At 48.0% G+C, this 23,066-nt stretch overlaps 1 protein-coding gene across 1 annotated transcript; it reads left to right on the forward strand.

Moving 5' to 3' along the window:
- The first annotated feature begins 14,794 nt into the window (after positions 1-14,794).
- SELENBP1 (selenium binding protein 1) lies at positions 14,795-22,694 on the forward strand. The gene is made up of 12 exons (XM_053670642.1): positions 14,795-14,920; positions 17,367-17,423; positions 17,609-17,721; positions 18,002-18,187; positions 18,825-18,945; positions 20,099-20,281; positions 20,538-20,716; positions 21,180-21,258; positions 21,350-21,471; positions 21,720-21,812; positions 21,962-22,080; positions 22,284-22,694. Exons 1-12 carry the CDS (start codon positions 14,902-14,904, stop codon positions 22,444-22,446), a joined length of 1,434 nt encoding a protein of 477 aa, XP_053526617.1. The 5' UTR covers positions 14,795-14,901; the 3' UTR covers positions 22,447-22,694.
- Positions 22,695-23,066: the final 372 nt, after the last annotated feature.

Below are 23,066 nucleotides of genomic sequence, written 5' to 3' on the forward strand. Positions count from 1 at the left end.
TAGGCTCATATCAATAGATGCCCCCCAAAAGTACCTTAAGAAAATCAGCCGCAATTCCTAATAATACTCTGCAAAATAGGGATGTAAATAGAAGACGTCAACATAATAATGCCTATTTGCCAAAAACCAATAATACACATATTAATTGCTGAAATAGTCAAATCAGGAACTACAGACAAGGAAGTCCACTATTACAAGGGTACTCTTTTCTCCACATCCTCACCAGCACTTGTTATTTCTTGTCTTCTTCTCTGCTCATTTTTGAATTGACTTCTTTGTTTTTTCTACTGAGTTGCATGATTTTCTTATATTTTGGGGGTATTAACTCCTAAACAGATACATGATTTACAGATATTTTCTACTATTCAGCAGATTGCCTCTACATTTTTTGATAGTTTCCTTTGCTGCACAACAGTGGTTGTTTGTTTGTTTTTGTTTTTTACTGCTGGGTAGTTACCATGGTGTGGATGTATCATAGTTTGTTCAATCATGCACACACGAGGATATCTTGATTGCTTCTTTCTAGTTTTTATCTGTTATAAATGAAACTTGTATAGTATAAACAGCCCTGGCTGGTGTGGCTCAGTTGGTTTGAGAGTCATCCCGTAAACTGAAAGGTTGTTAGGGCACATGCCTAGGTTGCAGGCTGTCAGAGGACGTACAAGAGGCAACCAATCAATGTTTCACACATTGACATTTCTCTCTCTCTGTTCCCCTCTCTCTAAAAACTCAATAAGAATGTCTTTAGATGAGGATTTTAAAAAATGGTATAAACATTCTCATACAAGTTTTTATGTGCACCATTCTCATTTTGGCATCTGATCCTGAGACTGGCTAGTATTTATGACTAGCTAGTTTCCTTTCCTTTGCCTTAATAACACCTAACATTTATAAAGTGTTTGCTACATGCCAGACCCTGTCCTAAGTGCTTTACAAGTATTACTCACTTAATTCCCATATAGCCACTTGAAGCATGAACCATTATTATCCACATTTTACAGGTATGGAAACTAAAGTAGAGAGAGGTACACATTGCGCATGTGTTAGCGCCAAGGTTTGAGCCCAGTCTGGTACCAGAACTCAGCCTCTAAACCATCAGTTATACAGCCAGGACTTAAGTTGGTTCTTTTCTTATAGAGCAACATGAACCTTCATTCCTGGAGGACCTGAATTCTTGGTTATCTTGCTTCTGCAGCTTTAGTCTCCTGTTAACCACTGGACATGGAGGAACAAGGTGTCCCTGGGGTGTTCCCCTCCCTGACCCTATCACGTAACAGAAACATCATTGTCTCTAAATCATGAGGATCAATCATCCCAGGTATCATCTTCTTCCCTTTGCTGCCCACTCACTCAACAGCATAAAAAGCCAAAAACAGCCAGGTAGCTGTCTCAGGTTCTGGTTCAGTGAAACTATTAGTGTCTCCTCTTTGTGCAGGCTAGCAAACCTTGATACCAGCAGAGCCCAGAGGTAGGGACTGCAAGTGAAATTGTTGTGAACAGGTTACTAGGGAAAACTGTGAGAGGCCCCACTCCCACCTCTCTCTGTTCCTGGGCCCATCATGGATTCTGGCTGAGAGAGAAATGGTGCTATGGAATGGTTGTTGGTTCAGGGTACAAACTGCACCCTGAGGTTGGCACTCTATACTTGGAAGGTGCTGTCTTCCTGTAATACAAGCTTGAATGTTCTTTCTTTCTAATACCTTTCTTGCATAACTTCTCCTGAAGCCATCGGAGTAGACTGAGGAAGGAGATGCTATTTGGCAAGACAAGGCAACCTAGATGCACACCAGGGCATCTGTGGCTTCTTTCTTCCTCCAGGATATTCTCAGGCTCTACCCAGCTCTACTTGAGGATGGGGAACCCTGGGGCTTGTGAGATTCTGGACCAGCCAGATGGTCATTGGTCTCAAAGTCACCTGGTGTCCCATAGTTCCATATTTGATTTCTGTTGGGACCAGAAGCTCTCAAAAGACTATTTATCAAAAGAAGGTGTTACTTGCTCAAGTGGCCTGGGCTTCAACATCCTTTTGGGGCCACCACAGGACTCTCCTGGGTTTGCTTGTCACAGCCACCTGGATTCCCCCCCCCCCCCCCCCAGTTTGTCAAGCCCAGGCCCCAGATTTTGTACCATTGGATCCCATGAGTCATAAGGTCCCTGTGGCAGGTGTGCTTGAACTGCTGCTAGGAGCAGCCAGAGAGCCTCTTCTTAGTGTAGACCCCACTCTTGGAACATGCCTCTGCCTCTCAGATACCAAGTACAGCCCTGGCCACACCGGCAGCACTGGAGCCTGGAGCTGCTGCGGCTGGATGCCATCCCCACATCTGCCTGCCCCACACCAAGCAAAGCCCACTCCCTACTGCCTTATGGAATCCATACAAGAAACTGTGAAGTGGGCACCCTTGGTATGCCCATTTTACAGATAAGTAAGTTACAGCATGCAAACAGGACAGAACGCACTCGAAGTCATACAGCTAGTGAGTAGCAGAGTATAGGGTTTGAATCTGGGCAGTTGACTTCAGACTCTGTGCTGGACCACTATACTGGAATTTAGTGACACGGGGCGTGTCTCTGTGTCAGAGTCCTCCTTGTACACCTGGCTGTGCAAGCAAGTCTCTTGCTTGCTCCTAGCTGCAAGGGAACCTGGCAAAGTGAATATCTGGCTTCTTTGGTTCCTTTAGTGGTAGGTGGGTTCTGTCCTCCAACAAACATAAGAAGGGCTGTATGTGCTAGCCAGACTCAACAATACAGCACAAACACTTATCTCTGGGAGCTGTTATTAAGTTTGTGTGACTTACTAAATTCCAGTATAGTGGTCCAGCACAGAGTCTGAAGTCAACTGCCCAGATTCAAACCCTATACTCTGCTACTCACTAGCTGTATGACTTCGAGTGCGTTCTGTCCTGTTTGCATGCTGTAACTTACTTATCTGTAAAATGGGCATACCAAGGGTGCCCACTTCACAGGTTCTTGTATGGATTCCATAAGGCAGAGAAGCACCTGGCACAGAGTCAGCTTTTATATAAGGGTGTGTGGTTCATTTCTTTCTGTTAAGTACACAGCACCAAGGACATATGAAACATTTCCTAAGTGATAGCTGTTGTGTTTGCTGTTATCATTATTACCTGTTTCTTGCCTCCTTGTCCAGATATTTCTATTGACTGCTTCCTAGAAGTGGAATTCCTACATAAAGTGGTATGCATAGTTTAACTCGCAATAGGTACAACAAATGGCATTTGTTAATGTGGCCCCAGTCGACACTCACCCATCCCAGGTAAGAGGGCCCTTGTCCTCATATTCTCACCAGTACTGGATTTTAATGTTAGGTATTTACTCATCTAAAAGGCAACAGTGTTACTGTTTTAGTCACTATTTCAGTCTTTAAATTATGCATGTATTTCAAGTTTATTGTAAAATTTAAAAAATGCACAATTGATACGTGATGTGAAAAGTAAAAATTGCTGTCTGTAATCCAAGAGGCGAATGCTGTAGTTCCATTTGGTGTATTTGGTATAATTTTAAAAGCATTATTTTCAAAAATCTTTTAGGGGACATATAACCCCACATATAATTTAACCCAATTAATTTACATGTGTACCCATTATATATTATATGTTAAATAATATATAAAATAATATAATTAATTAAGACTGTATGGCTTAACTAATTTTATACATAGCTTTAATAAAGTGGAATTGTACTGGGGGTTTTTTCTGCTTTTTTCCCCCTCAGCATACTTCTTAGATGTCTTTTTATGTCTGTACATATAAAGCTGTAACATTATAGATGTTTCATGACATATGTAACTATTCTTCTGCTGGTATTTTCCAACTTTTCACTATTGTAAACAAGTTGGAATGAACATCCTATTCATATATTTGATTACTTGTCCATTCCCACAGAGTAGGTCAGTAGAAGTGGGTTTCCATTTAAAATGATGCTACATTGTTTTCTGAAAATGTTCCTATTCAATATTCTTACCATTAAGTATGGGAATGCCCTTTCCTCACACTTCCTCCAGCCTTGAATATTATCAGACTCTTGTTTATTTTTGAAACTTATATTATTTTCACAAGCATTTCTCTTATTGCTAAAAGACTGAGTAGCTTTTCTTATATTTATTTATTAGTCATTTATCTTTCATTTTTATATCCTTGGAATATTTTTGTATTGTGTTGTTTGCCTTTTCCCAACTGATTAGTTAGAGATCTTTATGTATTAGGAGCAATCATTATTTTTCTGTTTCAACATCTTTAAACTCTGGTTGTTGAGAAGACTTTTGGTAAACTGGAAGAGGAAATCCCACAATACTCTCTTCCCTACTAGCATGGGGATATCCCACAATACTCTCTTCCCTTTCCACATGTCTACACATGGCTGCGACCCTGGGGAGATCCTAGTGGGAACAGCAGTTACACATGGTGGATGGAAGACAGAATCCAGGACAGGCTCCTTCCCAGGCCTCCCTCCGATTTCATGTGGAGCTGAAGACAAGCCTGTCTATAAGCCTTGGGTGCCGGTCTTTCTGGGAATCTTGGAGAAGTATCCCCTACCTTCTTCCCAAGCAGCATCTTTGTGCTGAGGTGACAAAACCAAGGCCCTGGGCTCCCCAAGGAATTGGGGGGATTTGTTCCTGCTTGTCCTGAGACTTAGCAGCAAAGCTGACTCAGGGTTATGACTCCAGGGACCAAAGGTCATTGCAACCGCAAACAGAAATGGCTTTTATTTTCCTTTGGCTATTTTATTTACAGTATCATAACATGTCCAAAATTGAGGCTTTACTAAGGGTTTTGGTGGATTAATTGGGGCCATTAACCAAGACTGATGCAATTCTTTCTTTCCATGGCTCTTAAGTGAGAATGTGCGATCCAAGTGGGCCTCTGTGAAGGTGGAGATGATTGCATGAATGCCATTTTACAGCCCTGTCTCAGCTCTTCTGGAGCCAGGCTTGGCACAGGAGGAATGGTGAGGGAGGGTGGGGTGTGATGGCAAGCTTGCACCTGCGTCCCTGTAACCTGTGTTGCTGGTAGCTTTTCTAGTCCGTGTGATTGGTTTTCAAACCCACCTCACCCCTTTCCCACAGATTAGATGTGTAACAAGATATGTAAGTTCTGTTCTGGTCAGATCCTTCTTAAACAGCAAATCAGTCTTCAGGGTACTTCTCTTTCTCACCTACATAGATTAAGCAGATTTAAGAGATTTTTCAGAAGAGACAACAGAAAGGTATGGATCCTCTTTAGATCTTGATTCAAATAAACAAACTGTAGTACAAAAATTTATGGGACAGTGGGGGAAATTTGAACACTGAATGAATACTGGACAATAGTAGAGACATTAATCTGTATAGGCGTGATTATGGAATTATGGTTTTAGAAAGCAATTCATATCTGACACTTCCGGTCAAGATGAAGGCATAGGTAGATATGCTTTGTTTCCTTGCACAATTAAAAGAAGAACAACAACAAATTTAAAAACAAAACAACCAGAACTGCCAGAAAAAATTAAACTGTATGGAAATCTGATAACCAAGGAGTTAAAGAAGAAACATTCATCCACATTGGTAGGAGGGGCAGAGATGGGCAGCCAGGGTGGAGAGGACGTGCGGCAAGGTGGCAAGCTGGAAGACCAGGTAGGCAAGGCAGTAGCCAGGACGTCCCACATTTATGTGTGGATAAACTGGATCACCTGGGGAGCAAGATAGACCATGTAATCCAGGTTTCCAGTCAGAGAAAAGAAAGCCTCAAAACCTCTGGTTGTCAAAACCTGTGGGGGTTGCAGCAGTGGAAGAAACTCCCAGCCTCCAGAACAGGGTTCTGGAATATACACAAAACCACCCACCCAGGAATCAGCACTAGAAGGGCCCAATTTGCTTGTGGGTGTCGGGGAAAGTGACAGGAAGCTGGCCAAGAGCTGAGCAAGAGGGATCGTTTCCTCTCGGACCTCTCCCCCACATATAGCACCACAGCTCAGTGACATGAGTTGCCCCATCCTGATGTATACCTAAGGTTCCACCCCTTAATAGGTAACAGGTGTTCTGAGACAAAGAACTATGGCCTGAATGAAAGAACAGATCAAAGCTCCAAAAATAGAACTAAGCTATGAAGAGAGAGTCAACCTATCAGATGCAGAGTTCAAATCACTGGTAATCAGGATGCTCACAGAAATGGTTGAGTATGGTTGCAAAATAGAGGAAGAAGTGAAGGCTATGCAAAGTGAAATAAAGAAAAATGTACAGGGAACCAACAGTGAAGGGGAGGAAACTGGGACTTAAATCAACAGTTTGGAGAAGAAGGAAGAAATAAACAGTCAACCAGAACAGAATGAAGAAACAAGAATTCAAAAAAATGAGGAGAGGCTTAGGAACCTCTGGGACAATTTTAAACATTTCAATATCTGAATCATAGGGGTGCCAGAAGGAGAAGAGGAAGACCAAGAAATTGAAAACCTATTTGAAAAAATAATGGAGAACTTCCCCAATCTGGCTTTCCTTCCCAATCTGGAAGGAAAGAGACTTCCAGAAAGACCAGGAAGCTCAGAGAGTTCCAAAGAAGTTGAACCCAGGGAAGCACATGCCAAGGCACATCATAATTACATTAGCCAAGATTAAAGATAAGAAGAGAATCTTAAAAGCAGCAAGAGAAAAGGAGACAGTTACCTGCAAAGGAGTTCCCATAAGACTATCAGCTGATTTCTCAAAAGAGACCTTGTAGGCAAGAAAGGGCTGGAAAGAAGTATTCCAAGTCATGAAAGGCAAGGACCTATATCCAAGATTGCTCAATCCAGCAAAACTGTCATTTAGAATGAGAGGGCAGATAAAGCGCTTCTCAGATGAGGTCCAGTTAAAGGAGTTCATCGTCACCAAGCCATTATTATATGAAATGTTAAAGGGACATATCTAAGAAAAAGATCAAAACTATGGACAGTAAAGTGACAACAGACTCACAACTATCAACAACTGAACTTAAAAACAAACTAGGAAAACAACAAGAACAGGAACAGAATCAGAGAAATGGAGATCACATGGAGGGTTATCAGTGGGGAGAAGGAGTGGGGAGAATGAGGAAAAAGGTACAGGGAATAAAATGCATAAATGGTAGGTAGAAAATAGACAGTGGGAGGCCAAGAATTGTATAGGAAATGGAGAAGCCAAAGAACTTTATATGTATGAGCCATGGACATGAAACAAGTGGGGTGGGGGGAATGCTGATGGGAGGGGGGTGCAGGGCAGAGGGAAATAAAGGGGAGAAAAAGGGACAACAGTAATAGCATAATCAATAAAATATACTTAAAAAAAGCAATTCTTATCTTGAAGAGATGCATACTAAAATAGTAATGTAGGAAAAGACTTAAACTGTAGGGTTTATGAAGAAGAGGCTACTATTTACATCTTCAGGTTTGTTAAGGGCTGCACCTGAGCTAACTGAGCTACTGGGTTTCTGAGCTCAGCCCTGCGCCAGTCACACCTGGTATTAGGTTCTCAGTAAACATATTCCTCTCCTCTGAGGACCTGTAGTTGGCCAAAATGAGAAGAAATGTGAAGGACAGAGCCCAGAAACTCTGCTTAGCTGGTAAAAACCTCAACCTGTCCAGCCAGTCCTGCCTCAGGCCTGCACGACTGCTTGCTGATGTGCTACATGCATTTTGTATGCCTTAGCATGTTATTGCTTTTCTTAGTTTATATGTGCTGTTCCTAGCATACAAATCTGTACCTGGGTGTACCAGAGAACCGTATCTAATGCTGCGCTCTCTGTCATCCTACATTTTCCTACTTCCTTCACAGCGCTTATCCGAAATGCCATTATTTGTTAACAAAAGATCAAGATTAGTAAGAATTAATTAGATGGGATTAAATGAACTGAAGAATATGATTATAATTTTTATGATTTCTTGTTTGAAATAGTGCTGACTCTCTAATGTTTTGCTTTTCCAGATTTAGGGAAATATTTTGTCTTTGTCAACAATTTGGTAAAATATACCCAGTGAACAAATCAGAACATTTGCTTTTCATTCTTACATGATCCCTCCAAAATCCAGACACTCTGGAGTATACGTTACTTCACAACATAGTTATTTGCCTAAGTGTGATGAGAATCTGTTCTCCTTATAGCAGGACACAAATAAAAATATTGGTTATATCACCAAGGCTTTGAGTCATATTTGGGGAAGATGTGATTAGACTCTGATATGGACAGTTTTAAGGAACTAAGGTTGACTTCACAGAGGCAATAAAAGCCCCTTGGAAGAACCGTCCTGATAACTTGCTCACAGGGTGCTAGCAAGGCAGTCTTAATAAGTTTATACATAGCTGGTCAATCACTATTCTTTCTTCACTTAAAAAAATTATTTTATTTATTTAGTTTTAGAGAGAGGGGAAGGGAAGGAGAAAGAGTGGGAGAGAAACATCAATGTGTGGCTGCCTCTCATGTGTCCCCACTAGGTACCTGGCCCACAACCCAGGCATGTGTCCTGACCGGGAATCAAATCGGTGACATCTTGCCTCACAGGCCCGCGCTCAATCCACTGAGCCACACCAGCCAGGGCCTTTCTTCACTTTTTAAAATTACCAGCCAGGCTCTGTGTGGGCTGCTCAGATGAGTGGAGTGTCATCCTGATGAGCCTAGTTTGTAGGTTCAATCCCCGATCTGAGCGCATGGCAGAGGCAACTAATGAATGCATGAATGGATGGAATAACATATTGGCGTCTCTCTCTTTCCGTCTCTCTCTTTCCCTTCTATCTCTCTAAAATCAATAAATATGCAATTAAAAAGTCAACAAACAAAGTTTAATATAAATAGTTTTACTGTGATTATCTTTGACAAAATGGCAACAATTGAAGAGAAAAATATTATGTTTCTAACCTTTCTAAGTATTAGATTCTATTCCTAATGATTGTCTTTGAGGTTTTGTTACATACCTATAAACTGGACTGAATCCAGAATTCGTCTAGTTTCCTCAAATATCTGGCTACCTATCTCCAAACTAACATTACCAATTTTCTCCCACCCCTCTGATTGGAATCAATGTGAACAAAGACTGCCCTTCGGTCTCCTTGGAAGGACTTGTACCAGGTCCTCCTCATTACCCAGACGGCAGCCACACTTCAGGGACTTGAACCTTGGGTGCATATCTCACAACTGAAGAGGACTCAGCCGGACAACTGGTCGTGCGCAAGCACTGGAGACCTTCAAATCAAACTGACACAGAAGAGAAGTAGCTGACATCAATGTAGACTGCTTTCTCCCACGATGCCAAATCGAGACTTCATACTTTACTTAACCGTGAAACCCTATCTTGTTCTCTTTCTTTCCTTTATTCTGGCATTGGCCTGGAAAGATACTGCCATCATCCATATCTCCCAGGCCACCGCTAAGGGAAATAACCTCTGGAATTTGGAACAACTTTTTATTTCAGGCTGGGAGCTTCCAAAAAGCTCTGAAAACTGAACTGACCCTCGGCTTCAAGAGGCAAACATAACAGTCCCTGTGAATGTGTCTGTTAGCAGTGCCACCGAAATGGAAGCAACCCCTAGTGGAAGGACTTATCTTTGTGCTGATTATCTTTTTCCTTGACCCTATAAATGCTGTGTGGTATGTGAGAACATGGGCCCCTTCCCACTCCCACCCACCCTGTGGGAACAGACGAAAGCCATCTGTAAGAGCGCCGTGGGACAGACCTTGGGAGCCTGGCCAGCTCCTCGGTCGAGAAAGGGCCAAACAGAAACTGCTTCTAGATGTGAGCCCAGACTGTAAACAACTGCAGAGAAATAACTAACATTTTGATCTCACAGCAGCTTGCAAGTGAGCAAACCCCCTCACCCCCCAGGTGCCCTGTTTTCTGTACTTTACATAACCCTGTACTAGGAAAGCCTGTGTTACGGGAAACTTCACTGGCTGGCAGCCCTCGTGCACAGGAAAATCTTAATAAACTCATGTCTTTCACAGCCAGTCAGCTGGGTTCTTTCTTTTTCTTTTAATTAAAAAATATGTTTATTGATTTGAGGGGACTAAGGGTGAGAGAGAAACAGAGAAACATCTATGTGACAGAAACATGGAGTTGGATCCTAACTCCATGTGAAAGAAGAGAGAAACAGAGAAACATCTATGTGACAGAAACATGGAGTGGTTGGATCCTAATGAGGGGCCCTGACTGGGAATCAAGCCCACAACCTGGGTATGAGCCTTGCTTGGGAATCCAAGCCCAAGCATTTGGTGTAAGAGACAGCGCTCCAACCAACTGAGCCACACTGGCTAGGACTTCAGGGTTATTTCTTTGGGATCAGCAAGCAATATGCTGATGTTTTCTCTGACCTCGGCTCTTTGCATAACAAATACCTAGATGCTGGCACATACCCAGGCAATGACTCAGGTTATCTAACTGTCCCCCTAACTTTCCACAAACAGAGACTCCTCATTGGTTAGCTCCTCTGATCTATATCATCAGGCTAGAAAGGACCGACCTATCAGGAGGCATTCACGACTCAGGATTCTCTTCCTTTGGCCATACTCCCCTGGTTAGGAGTAAATATAAATGAGAATATGACCAGAAACCTCTCCTTAACTTGAAAATAATTCAGGAAACATCACTAAGACAAAAGCTTCCACTGGTCAATATTGTTCTCAATAAATAAAACGGGCCCTGGCTGGTGTGGCTCAGTGGATTGAGTGCCAGCCTGCAAACCAAAGAGTTGTTGGTTCAATTCCCAGTCAGGGCACATGCCTGGGTTGTGGGCCAGGTCCCCCGTAGGGGGCATGCGAGAGGCAACTACACATTGATGTTTCTCTCCCCCGCCTTCCCTTCCCCTTGCTCTAAAAAATAAATAAAAATCTTTAAAAAATAAATACAATGACCCTTGATTATCTTTTAGCCAAGCAAGGAGGTGACTATGCTGTAACTAACACTACCTTCTGCATCTGAATGAATGAACACTTCTGGGGAAGTTGAAACTCAGTTACATAATATGCCTGATCAAGCCACTTGACCTAAGAAATCGACTTCTTCAGCTAATGATAGCCCGACTTCCTTGGATGTCTGAGTGATTAAAAAAGAGAGAAAGAAAGAAACTGACTTCTTCATCAGGGTTTTTCTATGATTTGTTTGCTTTTGATTGGCTTGGGTCTAAGGGACCATGGTTTTGAAATGCACTCCAACCATTGGGAATTATCCTGCTTATAATAATTATAACAGTCTCCCTGGTGCATTGTATTCTCTCAAAAACATTTAAATATCCACAGTGCTAACCACCAAGCAAATGCTCTCCCTAAGACTGGAACATCAGAAAATGAATGAAGATAATGACCAACTGACTTAAACACTGGGAAACTGAAGTTGTGACCTGTGAATATCACAGAAATTCAACAAAAATGTCACCTGACCTATGGGTACCACACAAAGGACTGATGAAAGCTGTGAGGACAGCAGAGCAATAGCCATGAGAGGCACTAATGACTTAAATTTTGATTACGTCTCTAGTTAAACGCAGAGTTGTCCAAAGGGAGGGAATTGTTTAAAAGGAACAAAAAGCTCCAAAGAGAGTCATTTGTCTTAAGCAAATCAAGACTTAATACCTAACCTAGTTGCAGTTAGAGCCTTCACCAGGAATGTAGTCTTACCTGGTCAGTGTGCAGTTTTACGGTCAGTACCCTAAAGGCAGGGAAGGCAATCTGCCCCATAGGTCCCTTTTATCCCCACAGGTAGGTTATCTAAACCCAAAGCAATCTTTCTGTTTATAACTTCCTTGTCTTGCCTTTAAAAACCTTTTTATTTCTGTAGCCATTTGAAGCTCCTCTCTATTTGCTAGATGGGGCCCTCCCCAATTCATGACTCATTCACTGAAGCCGTTCAGAACTCTAATTTACTTTGTTTGCTGTTTAACAATGTCACCTCTAGGAAGGCAGAAACTGCCTTGTTCACCACTTTATCAAAACAAGTGCTCCCAAAATGTTCATGGAGTGCAAGATTGAGTGGATGAGCGTATGACCGTGCACTTGAGTATCTTCGAGGACACAGGTCAGGCAGGTTGGTGGAACATCTGCAGGGAGGAAGGGAGCAGGGCCGGTCCCCCCTGAGCTCCCCCGGGGGCCCTCACCTGCCATGGATGGATCTTCCATCCACCTTTTCTTTATATATATATTGTGTATATAGAAAAATATTTTAAATAGATATATACTTTTTAAATATACATATCTTTTTAAAATATACACTTTAAATAAAAGTCTTTATTCAAGATTTTGGTTACAAAGGTAATACATGCTTATTAGTTAAAAAACACAGAAGTATATCAAGAAAAAGTGGATTTTCTTTAATTTTTAAAAATTATTTTTAGAGAGAGGGAATGGGAGACAGAGAGGGAGAGACACAGTGACCAGTTGCCCAGGCAACCTGATGGGGACCAAGCCCACAACCCAAGCAGGTGCCCTGACTGCGGGAATCAAACCAGCCACATCTCACTTTGTAGGATGACACCCAGTCATCTGGGCCTTTCCGGTCAGGGCTGAACTAAAAATGGGTTTTCAGTCCCTTCTTCCGGCTCGCACTTGGATGTGTGTGCATCAGTCCTTTCTACCTCACAGGGCGCCTCCACCACCCCTGCCTCCTCCAGGAAAACTACACTGCTCAGTCAGGAGACTGAGGACATCTGTTCTTCACTCCCATGTTCCCATTTCAGAGAAAGAGGCTCTCTGTCCTGGAACTTCCAGAAACAAAACACCAAACCCTCCACAGTCCTTCTGGATTTGGGCCTCCCCACCCTCGAAACAGCAAAGGAACAAAATAGAACAGCAAAGAACCTAGAGGGATTGGAAAACGGCCCTGGAGTCAGGTGGATCTGGGTAGAAACCCTGAGGCCAGGGGCGCCTTGGAGGAGCCACGGAGACCAGCCAGGTGAGGGCACAGTGCAAGATGGAACTTGCAGTCAGTGACAGATTAGAAAAAGCAAAAGAACTGCTTGTTTGGAGTTAGAACTTTCAGAGCTTTTGAGAAGAGTGATGATGAGGTTTCTTTCTCTTTCGGATCTTGGATGTAGGGCTGGAGCCAAAAGGCAGGAAAGTGGAGAGGAGGTAGGGGATGGAGCCCTCAGGAGGAGGCGAGCCAGAGGGCAGGGTGAAGGCAGGGTGAGTGGCGGCAGCCTGGGGCCGGGAGAGGGGAGGGGGGAGCAGCAGCCCTCAGGGACTGCCCTCGGCAGGGCAGCTGCGCCCCAGGCTGACTTTGGGAGAGCTTGGCTGACCACCAGTGCAGTGGTGAGGATGCAGGCGCAGAAAAGGGTCAAGGGGGTGAGTGATGTTGGGGATGAGAGGAAGCCCTGCCCTGGCAGCCACAGAGGACCTTTCTTTGTGGACTCATGCATGACCCCTGCTCACCCGTGGGAACCAGGAGGACAGGCACCCTGCACGCTGAGGACCAGTTTTGCTCACCTTCCCTCCACTCTTGTTTGGATACCCTGTGGCTCTTTCTGTTGGCAATCTCAGGCCTAAGTGTTGTTCCTTTTACTGAGCAATAAGACTTCAGCCCGGAGGTTTCATCCAAGAAGCTAAAAATGACTCTGTAGACACAGTGTCATCAGGTTCCTAGAAGAGTGGGGCAGGGGTACCCTGTCAGACAGCCAACTTGGACAGAGGGAACCTTGGCCTTAGGATGGAGACCAGTTTGGGGGAGTTCCTTGACCAGCCAGCCATTCAAACCCTGGTGACTCTGGAGGAGGGCAGCCCCAGAGAGAGTTCATAGATCAGGCCTCAGTTTTGCTTTGGTTCTTCGGCAAGCATTTGTCATTTGCCTAGGGATCATGGCATGTCCCTGGGACCCTGTAGAAGCAGGCTCAGCACCCTGACACTCATTGACTCCTCCAGCTGTTTAGATGAAGACCCTGAGTTTTGTGACTTGTCATAGGTCAGCTAGGCCCCGTGGCATCAAGGTGCCCTTGGGCTCTGCTACCCGACCCTGGGGAGCTGTTGAGGAACCAGGCTGGAACATGAGCCGGACGCGCTCCACTTCCACCTCCTGAGGTTTAGGAGGGCAATGATGGGCACTGAGGAGTTTCCCTCACTTCAAAGCTCAAGGGGAATGAATGGGTCAGGGGAAAGTGGAACCTAGACACTATCCAGTCGTGGTTCCTGTTGGGCAGCTGTGGCAGGAAGACATGGGTTTTGTAGGCTTTGGAGGGTAGGGTCACACCTGTGGGAGCACAGATGACTAGAATAAGAGGATAATCTCAGGGGGGAGCTCACCTAGCCGTGCAAGAAGGAGAAAACAGGTGGACGGCCCTGGGTGCCTGCAAATGCCAAGAGGCAGGTCCAAGGACAGATCTGAGTGTTCAGAGGCCCAGGAACAAGTGCAGGACATGCACATGTTCACACAGGCTTACCACCTACATGGGTACGTGTGTACATGCCCACGCAGGCTAAATATTCTGGCAGGCACCCATCACATAAGCACACAGAACACGCACAGGTCTAGATACACAGATATACTCCTACAGGCCCACTCATACATATGGGAGCACAGATTTTCACACACAGGCACATATTCACAACCCAGGTACACACTCATACAGCCAATACACAGAAGCACCGACATGGGCAGCATGGAGGTGCACAGGCCCAGGAAACTTGTACCTGCCCAGGCTGAGCGCAGGCCTAGCACAGAGCCACATATGAACAGGCACACACGCACACCAGCCCCATAACTCAAACGCCAGCTGCCCAGGCCACGTGAGAGTTTCCTGGCCGGCTGCCCTTAACATTCACTCTGGGCTGAAGCCCTGGCCCTCCCCCTGCTCCGCCCAAACCCCCTGGTCACATAAAATCCTTCCTTTTGTTCCTGCCCTAGCACAGCCTCTCAGGCACTTCCTGCTCTGCACCAGCACAGCTTCCCTTCTCTGTCCTCTCTTGGCAGATCCAGCAGGACCAAAACATGCCAGGCAGCAACACGGGTAAGGAGGGGGCCTTCTGACCACAAACTCCCACTGCCCACCTGGACCACCCAATAAGAAGTGGCAGAAAACCTGGGTAGCTGGTTACGGAACACAGGGCTGGACTCTGCTCCTCTGTCCCCACCCCCACTCCACCCCTGCATTTACCAGCTGGGAATGGTGCTGGGAAATGTGACCCTGGGCCCCACTGCCAGCTCCCCAGCTGTGGCCGGGGGTCCGGTGCCTTTATGCAGCTGAGAAAATCAGGCACTGGGCACTTAGCAGTGGAACCTCTATGTCCCTGGTAGTTACCATAAGAGACAATCCTGATGTCAGCCCTGGGCCAGCTTCTTGCCGCAGGGAGTAGAGAACCCAGGCCTTTAATGTACAGGGTGGCTCTCTAGCCACTTTGAATCATAAGTCCCTCTTCTGGGACAGGGAAGCCCACTCTCTCTCACTGGGGCCTGTTGACCCCCACTCCACCTTCTCTATCCCCAAAGTCCTTCTATTCCCCCATCTGTGGGAATGGACGTCAGGCTGTAGAGGCATTCGGGTCTGGTTGGAAGTGTTAAGGTCCTTGTCCCCTTAAATCTGTCTCTTTCCTGCGCTGAAGAATGCCTGGCAGCCAGTGTGGCACTGCGAAAACCTAATGAGCTTCCCTGGACTCATCTCAAACCCAAAGATGTTCAGAGATCTGGCTTGAGATGCTTAAGAGAGGGAGGGCTGCTGCTCAGAGGGGGAGCGGGGAGGTGATGCAGGTGACTGGGGAGGTGATGCAGGCGGCCGGGGAGGTGATGCAGGCGGCCGGGGAGGTGATGCAGGTGACTGGGGAGGTGATGCAGGCGACCTCACCTCCTGACACCTTCGCCTCTGCCTCTCTCCGTCTCTGTTTGGCTTGGCAGCTTTTGTATCTCTATCTTCACGTCTGGAGTATTGAGTCGCCTTCCCTCTCTGTGTCCAGATCCTCCTTCCCCGTCCCCTTGTCTCCCCCTCCAAACCCTGACACAGCTTGGCTGGGTAGCAGAACAACTCTCCTTAATTCCTTTGGACTGGACCCCCCTCTCACCCTGCCCCCACCTCTCACCCTGCCTCCGCTTCCCCCCACCCCACCACTAATGCCTGGGATACCCCCTCTGGTACAGCCCTACCCACATTAATCCTTTACAAAAGTCCTCCTGCACGCACGTCTTATTTGACTTTCATAGCTACCCAGAGAAGAAGGTCAGATATTATTACCCACTTTTAGCAAATGAAGGGGAGAAAGTGAAGAGAGTAGATACAAAACCAGGAGCTTGAAACCCGGTTTCTGGACTCCTAAATGCTGCCGCTGCCTCTCAGCTCCCTAAGTCCTTGGTAGCTCCCTGGCTGGCAGTCTAGGCCCAGGCAGCAATGCAGGCTCCACCCTGGCTGCTCTTGGCTCCCCACGTGCGGCCCCCAGCTGCCAGGACACTGGCCAGACTGGCCCTGGCACCGGGCAGGAGGAGTGTCCCGTCCTGGGAGCTCCACTCTGGGATTTCCTTCAGCCTGTAGCTCCCTCTGTGTTATTCCTCAGCCTTTCCTCCTGGTCAGGCCCCAATCCCTGATGCCTGAGGTGTGATACCTGGTCTTGGCAGCCCTCCTTCTCAACAGCTGACATGCTTTGCAAAGATCAGTGTGGCTTCTCTTGCCAGGCTTCAGGGGACAGGAAAGCCACTGTACAGCTCTGGCAGGTGGGCCTCTGAGCTCTCCAGAGTAGGCCAAACACCCTGTTTTTTATATAAAGGAAGTAGGGCTCACCCAGGGTAAATCTGTTCTAAGGACATCCAGGTCCTATCAGCCTTGTAGCCTTGAACTTCAGCCTCCTAAGTCTTACCAGATCCTCAGTTGTGTAATCCAAACTCTGGCCAGCAGCCTCGGATCAAGACCCGAAGGGGAGAAGAGGATGAAGTGTCCCAGTCTCTGGAAGAAGCACCTGTTGGTGAAGGAAGTGAACTGGCACTGACCTTCATGCTGAGGGCTGTTCTTGAGTAGGAGCCAGTTTTCCTGGCTCCAACCAGCAAGCACGGAGCTACATACCTACCTACATCTTCTTGGTTACTCTCCTCAAAATGAACACTGGGGAGATTAATTAATGTGCTTAAGTTCCCATGGTTCCTGAGTGACCAGCTGAAAATGAGACCCAAGTCAGTGTCATAAACACTGCACCATGCAGCCTCCACTGCACTGGTCCTTCTCCTGCTCTGCTTTGGGTACTGCAGCGTGTCTGCTTGCCTTCCGGTCATGTGTCTACAGTGCTTTTGGTCCCACCCAATGCCATCAGGGATTTCGGGTGCTGGGAGGATGGCTGGAGCGATGGACTGGAGTTGGGATGGGACCTGGGACAGTGCAACTGCCTTGACCCTGGTAGGGGGGTGGGTTGCAGCAGGTAGGGGAGCAACCTTCAGCCTACAGGGTGTGGTTCTATCAACATTTCGAATTGTTTCCGCAGCTACCAAATGTGAGAAGTGTGGACCCGGGTACTCTACCCCTCTAGAGGCCATGAAAGGTAAGTGGGTGTTGTTGGAGACTCAGCACCTTGGGAAGAAACTGCAAGCCAGTGCCCTCTACTGATGCCATAGCTGCTGAGGCCAGGGCACTTCAGACCCTGGCCTCCACATCCAGGCACACCTAGCGCTGTCCCTGCCATTCCTCTCCACCCCACCATCCCCACTGCCTGCTCTTTACTTCCAGGGCCCAGGGAGGAGATTGTTTACCTGCCCTGTATTTACCGAAACACGGGCATTGAGGCCCCGGACTATCTAGCCACCGTGGATGTTGACCCCAAGTCTCCTCAGTACTGCCAGGTAGGTGGGGCTTGGACAGCAGAGCACCCTGTGATCCCTGCTCTAGCCCTGGCCTGGAGGTGCCCTTCCCCAGCCCCGTGTTCCTTTCCCCTCCCTGGATAGGGTGGTGCAGGCTGTTCACTGCACAAGGGCACCCAGAGGTCCAAGGGGAGTGTTGAAATCCAGCCTGCACTGCACTGCACTGCACTGCAAGCCAAAGTGGGTCCAGTGGGTGCATTTTCCCAAAGCAAACAGAGGAGTAGTATGGCTGAGCGTCACCCCTGCCCCTTTCCCATCCTAGGTCATCCACCGACTGCCCATGCCCAACCTGAAGGACGAGCTGCACCACTCGGGATGGAACACATGCAGCAGCTGCTATGGGGACAGCACCAAGTCCCGCACCAAGCTGCTGCTGCCCTGTCTCATCTCTTCCCGCATCTATGTGGTGGATGTGGGCACCGAGCCCCGTGCCCCGAAGCTGCACAAGGCACGTTCTCTGCCCCTGCCACTTAGAGACCCTCATGTACCCCTACCCTGGGCAGCCTGTGGGTGGGAAACCATGCCTAAACTAGCTGCCTCCTGCTTTTGGGCAGAGTCTGGGCTCAGCGGCAGAAAGAGGGTCAGACTCAGCAGAGAGTTATAGGTGGCCGCCATCCAGCACCTTGGGGCGGGGAACTGGAGAGCACTGGGGAGGCCTCTGGTTTCTCGCAGCCAGCCAGGAGCCCGTGGCTTTCCTCGGGCAGGAGCCTCCACTCTGTCCTCTCAGCACTTTGTTGACTTCCCTCTTCAGTGAGCACTTGCTGCTGGCTGCTGGTGACACAAAGGTGACACTGGCATCGGCCCAGCCCAGGAGGAGCTTACGGTCCCACAGGGCTGTGAGTGCCTCAACATGGAAGAGAAATCCATGTTTTCTGCCTCAGGAGTTAGCAGTCGCTCTGACTCTCTCTTGCTGCTTTGCAGAATCGACCGGACTGAATCTCTGCCGTATTCCCACAGGGAAAATCATGTCCTGTGTTGGAGGGAAAGAGGACTGGGTCAGCAGATAGAAGTGGGGGAGTGAAGGGGTAGGGAGGGGGGACGCCCCGCCCTGTAAGATTCTAATGCCAGTCCTTACCCCTCTCTAGGTCATTGAGCCCAAGGACATCCATGCCAAGTGTGGCCTGGGCTACTTGCACACCAGCCACTGCCTGCCCAGCGGGGAGGTGATGATCAGCACCCTGGGAGACCCCAAGGGCAATGGCAAAGGTAGCTGCTGGCACTGCAGGCACATCGGTGGGGGCAGCCGGTCCCAGGAAGGAAAAGGGTGGACTGGCCTTCCAGGAATAACAGGGGGCTTGGTCTCATCCAGTGTTTAAACTGCAGTCAAGTAACTTCAGTTCTTTCCATTTTTTTCCTGTGAAAATGAACCTTGGCTAATGAATTCACTTAAAAGTAGTTACAACAGTCTGCTGTGGAGCATGTGAACACAGATATGGCCCCAGAAAACACATACATTTAATACCGGCCCTAGCAAATTTATGAGCAACTCTCACAGTTCTTGGGATCCTTAATCTCCACATTTGCTATTTCCTTCCTGGTGATGGAGATGACACTTATAAAATATCCACTGTGTGACAGACACGACCTAGGAGATGCATCCTGCTATGATCTTTGTTTAACAGATTGGAAAGCGGGCAGATTGGTTAAGTAACTTCCCTAAATCATACAGCTACTGAGTTGCAGAACTGGCACTCAAACCCAGCCATCAGGCCCCGAATCCACGTCCTATCACCACGCTGGGCTGCTTCTCCCCAAACCTTACCTGTTCCTTCAGAACTGCCATCCCAGGGCTTGCAGGGGAAGCAGCTAAGGCCATCCAGTTACTTTTACTGCACTAGACTTTGCTTAACTGCTTTTTCCAGGAAATGGCAGAGCCATGACATTCCTAGATTTAACTGACACTTAGGAGTAGACTCAAGTCGTTTTGTAAATAAGTGTCAACATGTCATAACATACACAGAAGGGAAAAACATGCTGGGTATTCATGCTGAACTACAAATAAACACAATCTGTCTGCTGTACGAAGAAATGAAGTGAGCGGAGTGGAGCTCAGGCAGGAGCCCGTTAAGGACAACAGTGGGAGGATGGGCGAAGGAAGGGCCGGCTGCTCGGTCCCAGAAGGCCTCTTGGTCTCCCCCGTGGTCTGGGACAAGGATGAAGTTGATGTGTGGCAGGGGCATAGAGTAAGTCCCCACCTCCCACCTGACCCTCTGAGTGAGACCTTTTGGACACTGGAATTGAAGGAGCTGACAAACCCAGTAGGACGTAATGGACTGGGTGCCTGTTGGCCTGGGGTGAGGGCTGGGTGGGGGTAGTCTCTCAACTGCCCCTATGTCACCCTACCTTCTTCCCTGTTCAGGGGGTTTTGTGCTGCTGGATGCAGAGACCTTTGACGTGAAGGGGACATGGGAGCGACCAGGGGGTGCTGCTCCTTTGGGCTATGACTTCTGGTACCAGCCTCGACACAATGTCATGATCAGCTCCACATGGGCAGCTCCTAAAGTTTTACAAGAAGGCTTCAACCCTGCTGATGTAGAGGCTGGTGAGAACCCCCCCGGGGGTCAGCTCGAGCATGGGCACACACCCTCTTTCTGCCCCCAAACCCGCTTTCCAGCCTCTCACTTCCCTCATGGTGGACCCCAGACAGTGAGTGATGGTGGTACAGGACGTGGGGAGTGCTCTGGCTGTGCCAGTGTCCTTCTGCCATATTCAAACTTTTGCCCAGTGTTGAGCCCTAGCCCTTCCAGATGCCCTCCAGGTCTGATCTGGAGCCCATCCTCGGGCCTGTTCCCACCCAGGACTGTATGGAAGCCACTTATACGTGTGGGACTGGCAGCGCCATGAGATTGTGCAGACCCTGCCGTTACAGGACGGGCTCATCCCCCTGGAGGTCCGCTTCCTGCACAACCCAGCTGCTGCCCAGGGCTTTGTGGGCTGTGCCCTCAGTTCCACCATCCAGCGCTTCTTCAAGAATGAGGTGACGCTCGCCCTCTGGCCTGTCCTGAAGTCTTGTTGTTGCGTCTGTCCAGGCTTCTGCAGCAATGACGCTTGCTCCCCTCTCCCTAGAAGTGGCCAGAACTCTCCGCCTGGCTCTGCCATGCCAGACTTCTCCAGAACCAAAACCAGGGCCACCTACCCATCTCTCTACTCTCAGTCCTAGGCTGTTACCACCTTAACTCCAACTGTCCATATTATTCATTCACTTGGCTAAATATTGCGTGAGCTTCTGTGCCAGGTGCTGGGCCAGGTGCTAGGCATAGAGTGGTGAGGCAGACATGAATCCTGTCCTAAGGAGCTTGTGCTGGAACTAGACCATAGGGGCAAGGAGGCCCTGTATCCGCTGTCTCTCTGTAGGCAGTGGGCCCCGGGGAGAACCAGGTCTGCCCCCCCCCACCTCCAGCTCTGACAGGCTCACCTCTCTGTCTCTAATCCCAACGCAGGGAGGCACTTGGTCGGTGGAAAAGGTTATCCAGGTGCTCCCCAAGAAAGTGAAGGGCTGGATGCTGCCTGAAATGCCAGGTGGGTGCCCAGGGAAGGGTGGGAATCAGAAGGTTGATATTAGCCTGGAATCCAGAGTCCTTAAAGCCTCTGAACTGCACCCCCAACCCAGGCCTGATCACTGACATCCTGCTGTCCCTGGATGACCGCTTCCTCTACTTCAGCAACTGGCTGCACGGGGACCTACGGCAGTATGACATCTCTGACCCGCAGAGGCCGAGGCTCACAGGGCAGGTGGGGCCCTGACAGGGTGGTGAAAAGGGAGGGGAGAAGGAGAAGAGAGGCTACATGAGGAGAAGGGAAGAGTTTGGGGGTTGATAAGGGAGGTACAAGAAAAGCAAAAGCGCAGGCTGAGGGGTGGTGTAAGCCAGGACCCTGGGGAGTCCTGGACCAGCTGGGAACAGGAGGGAGGGAGGATCCTGACTGAGGTGAGCAGCTCTCCCTGCACTGTTGTCCTTCATGCTCTGCCCCTTCCCACCCAGCTCTTCCTGGGGGGCAGCATTGTGAAGGGAGGCCCCGTGCAAGTTCTGGAGGATCAGGAGCTAAAATCGCAGCCAGAGCCCCTAGTGGTCAAGGTAAGGATCTCTCCTCTGCCCATGCGCACACTCAGATCCAGGCTGGAGGGGCACGGGGGAGAGGGCAGCGTCTGAGAATGCTCTTGGAGGTTGGGAAGCACCTACGATCTCCTCCAGCGTCCTGGGGACTGACTCCTGGTTTTCCCAAGGGGAAACGGGTGACTGGAGGCCCTCAGATGATCCAGCTTAGCCTAGACGGGAAGCGTCTCTATGTCACTACGTCGCTGTACAGTGCCTGGGACAAGCAGTTTTACCCTGATCTCATCAGGTGAGAAGCAGATAGCCGGGGCTTTCCTTCCCAGTCTTCTCCCAGTTGGGTCACTTGGCATTCTGAGGACTCCTGGGGCAAACCACCTGCCCCCACCATACAGACCCCACTCCCTCCTCAGGAGCCCACTTGTACACTCACAAGTCTGGGGGAAGAGGACGGCTCCCCCTGACCTCTCTCTTCTCCCTCCCCATTGCCACCAGGGAAGGCTCTGTGATGCTGCAGATTGATGTAGACACGGAAAAGGGAGGGCTGAAGTTGAACCCCAACTTCCTGGTGGACTTTGGGAAGGAGCCTCTGGGCCCAGCCCTGGCCCATGAGCTCCGCTACCCTGGGGGCGACTGCAGCTCCGACATCTGGCTCTGAAGTTCACCCCTCAGAGCTCCATGCCACAGTCTGAGCCCTCACCTCCCCAGGGACCTGGCTTCCTTCGGTTCTCTCTGGATCACCACCCTTGGCAGCTTGCCCACCAAGGTCAAGCTGAGGCTGTTGAAAGGTATTGAGCAGTATTTTCATTTACCAGACACTGTTACATGTTGCTCACTGTGCTGTTTTTATATGAGCTTTTCAAATTATTTCACAAAAAGTAAGTAAATAATAAACCAGTGAACCTATTCCTTAAGTCACCTTGTCTCTGGGGCCATGGGGCCTGTGATTTCTCTTCTGTTGACCCTTTCTATCTCCTACGGGAAGTCCCTGAACAGGACTTGGGGTTACGGTAACTAGTTCATATCAGTGATTCCAATATGATGCTAATGGTGCCAAAATATCATTTTTATAGCCAGACAGAACCTGAAAATTTCAGATGTGGTTGTAACAAGATCATCTACAGGAAAACAATGTCAATCAGTGCTTCTAAACTTAAAAAAAAAAAAGAAAAATCTGTGTTTTCTTTGAAAGAAGCTACAGTTTCATCCACTATCCCCAGGAGAATGTAATGTGCCCTCACACACAGGGGATGCCCTGGACCCCTAATGAAGATAAAT

Source organism: Artibeus jamaicensis, unplaced genomic scaffold (genome assembly GCF_021234435.1).
Source record: "Artibeus jamaicensis isolate MK-2021 breed Jamaican fruit bat unplaced genomic scaffold, CSHL_Jam_final contig_1715, whole genome shotgun sequence".
NCBI classification, from domain to species: Eukaryota; Metazoa; Chordata; class Mammalia; order Chiroptera; family Phyllostomidae; genus Artibeus; species Artibeus jamaicensis.

Bases quoted from the DNA above. Each gene is read 5' to 3' on its own strand.
- SELENBP1 (XM_053670642.1), top strand. The intron at 18,188-18,824 runs GCACGTTCTCTG...ACCCCTCTCTAG, and splicing joins GTGCCCCGAAGCTGCACAAG to GTCATTGAGCCCAAGGACAT. The intron at 21,813-21,961 runs GTAAGGATCTCT...GGTTTTCCCAAG, and splicing joins CAGAGCCCCTAGTGGTCAAG to GGGAAACGGGTGACTGGAGG.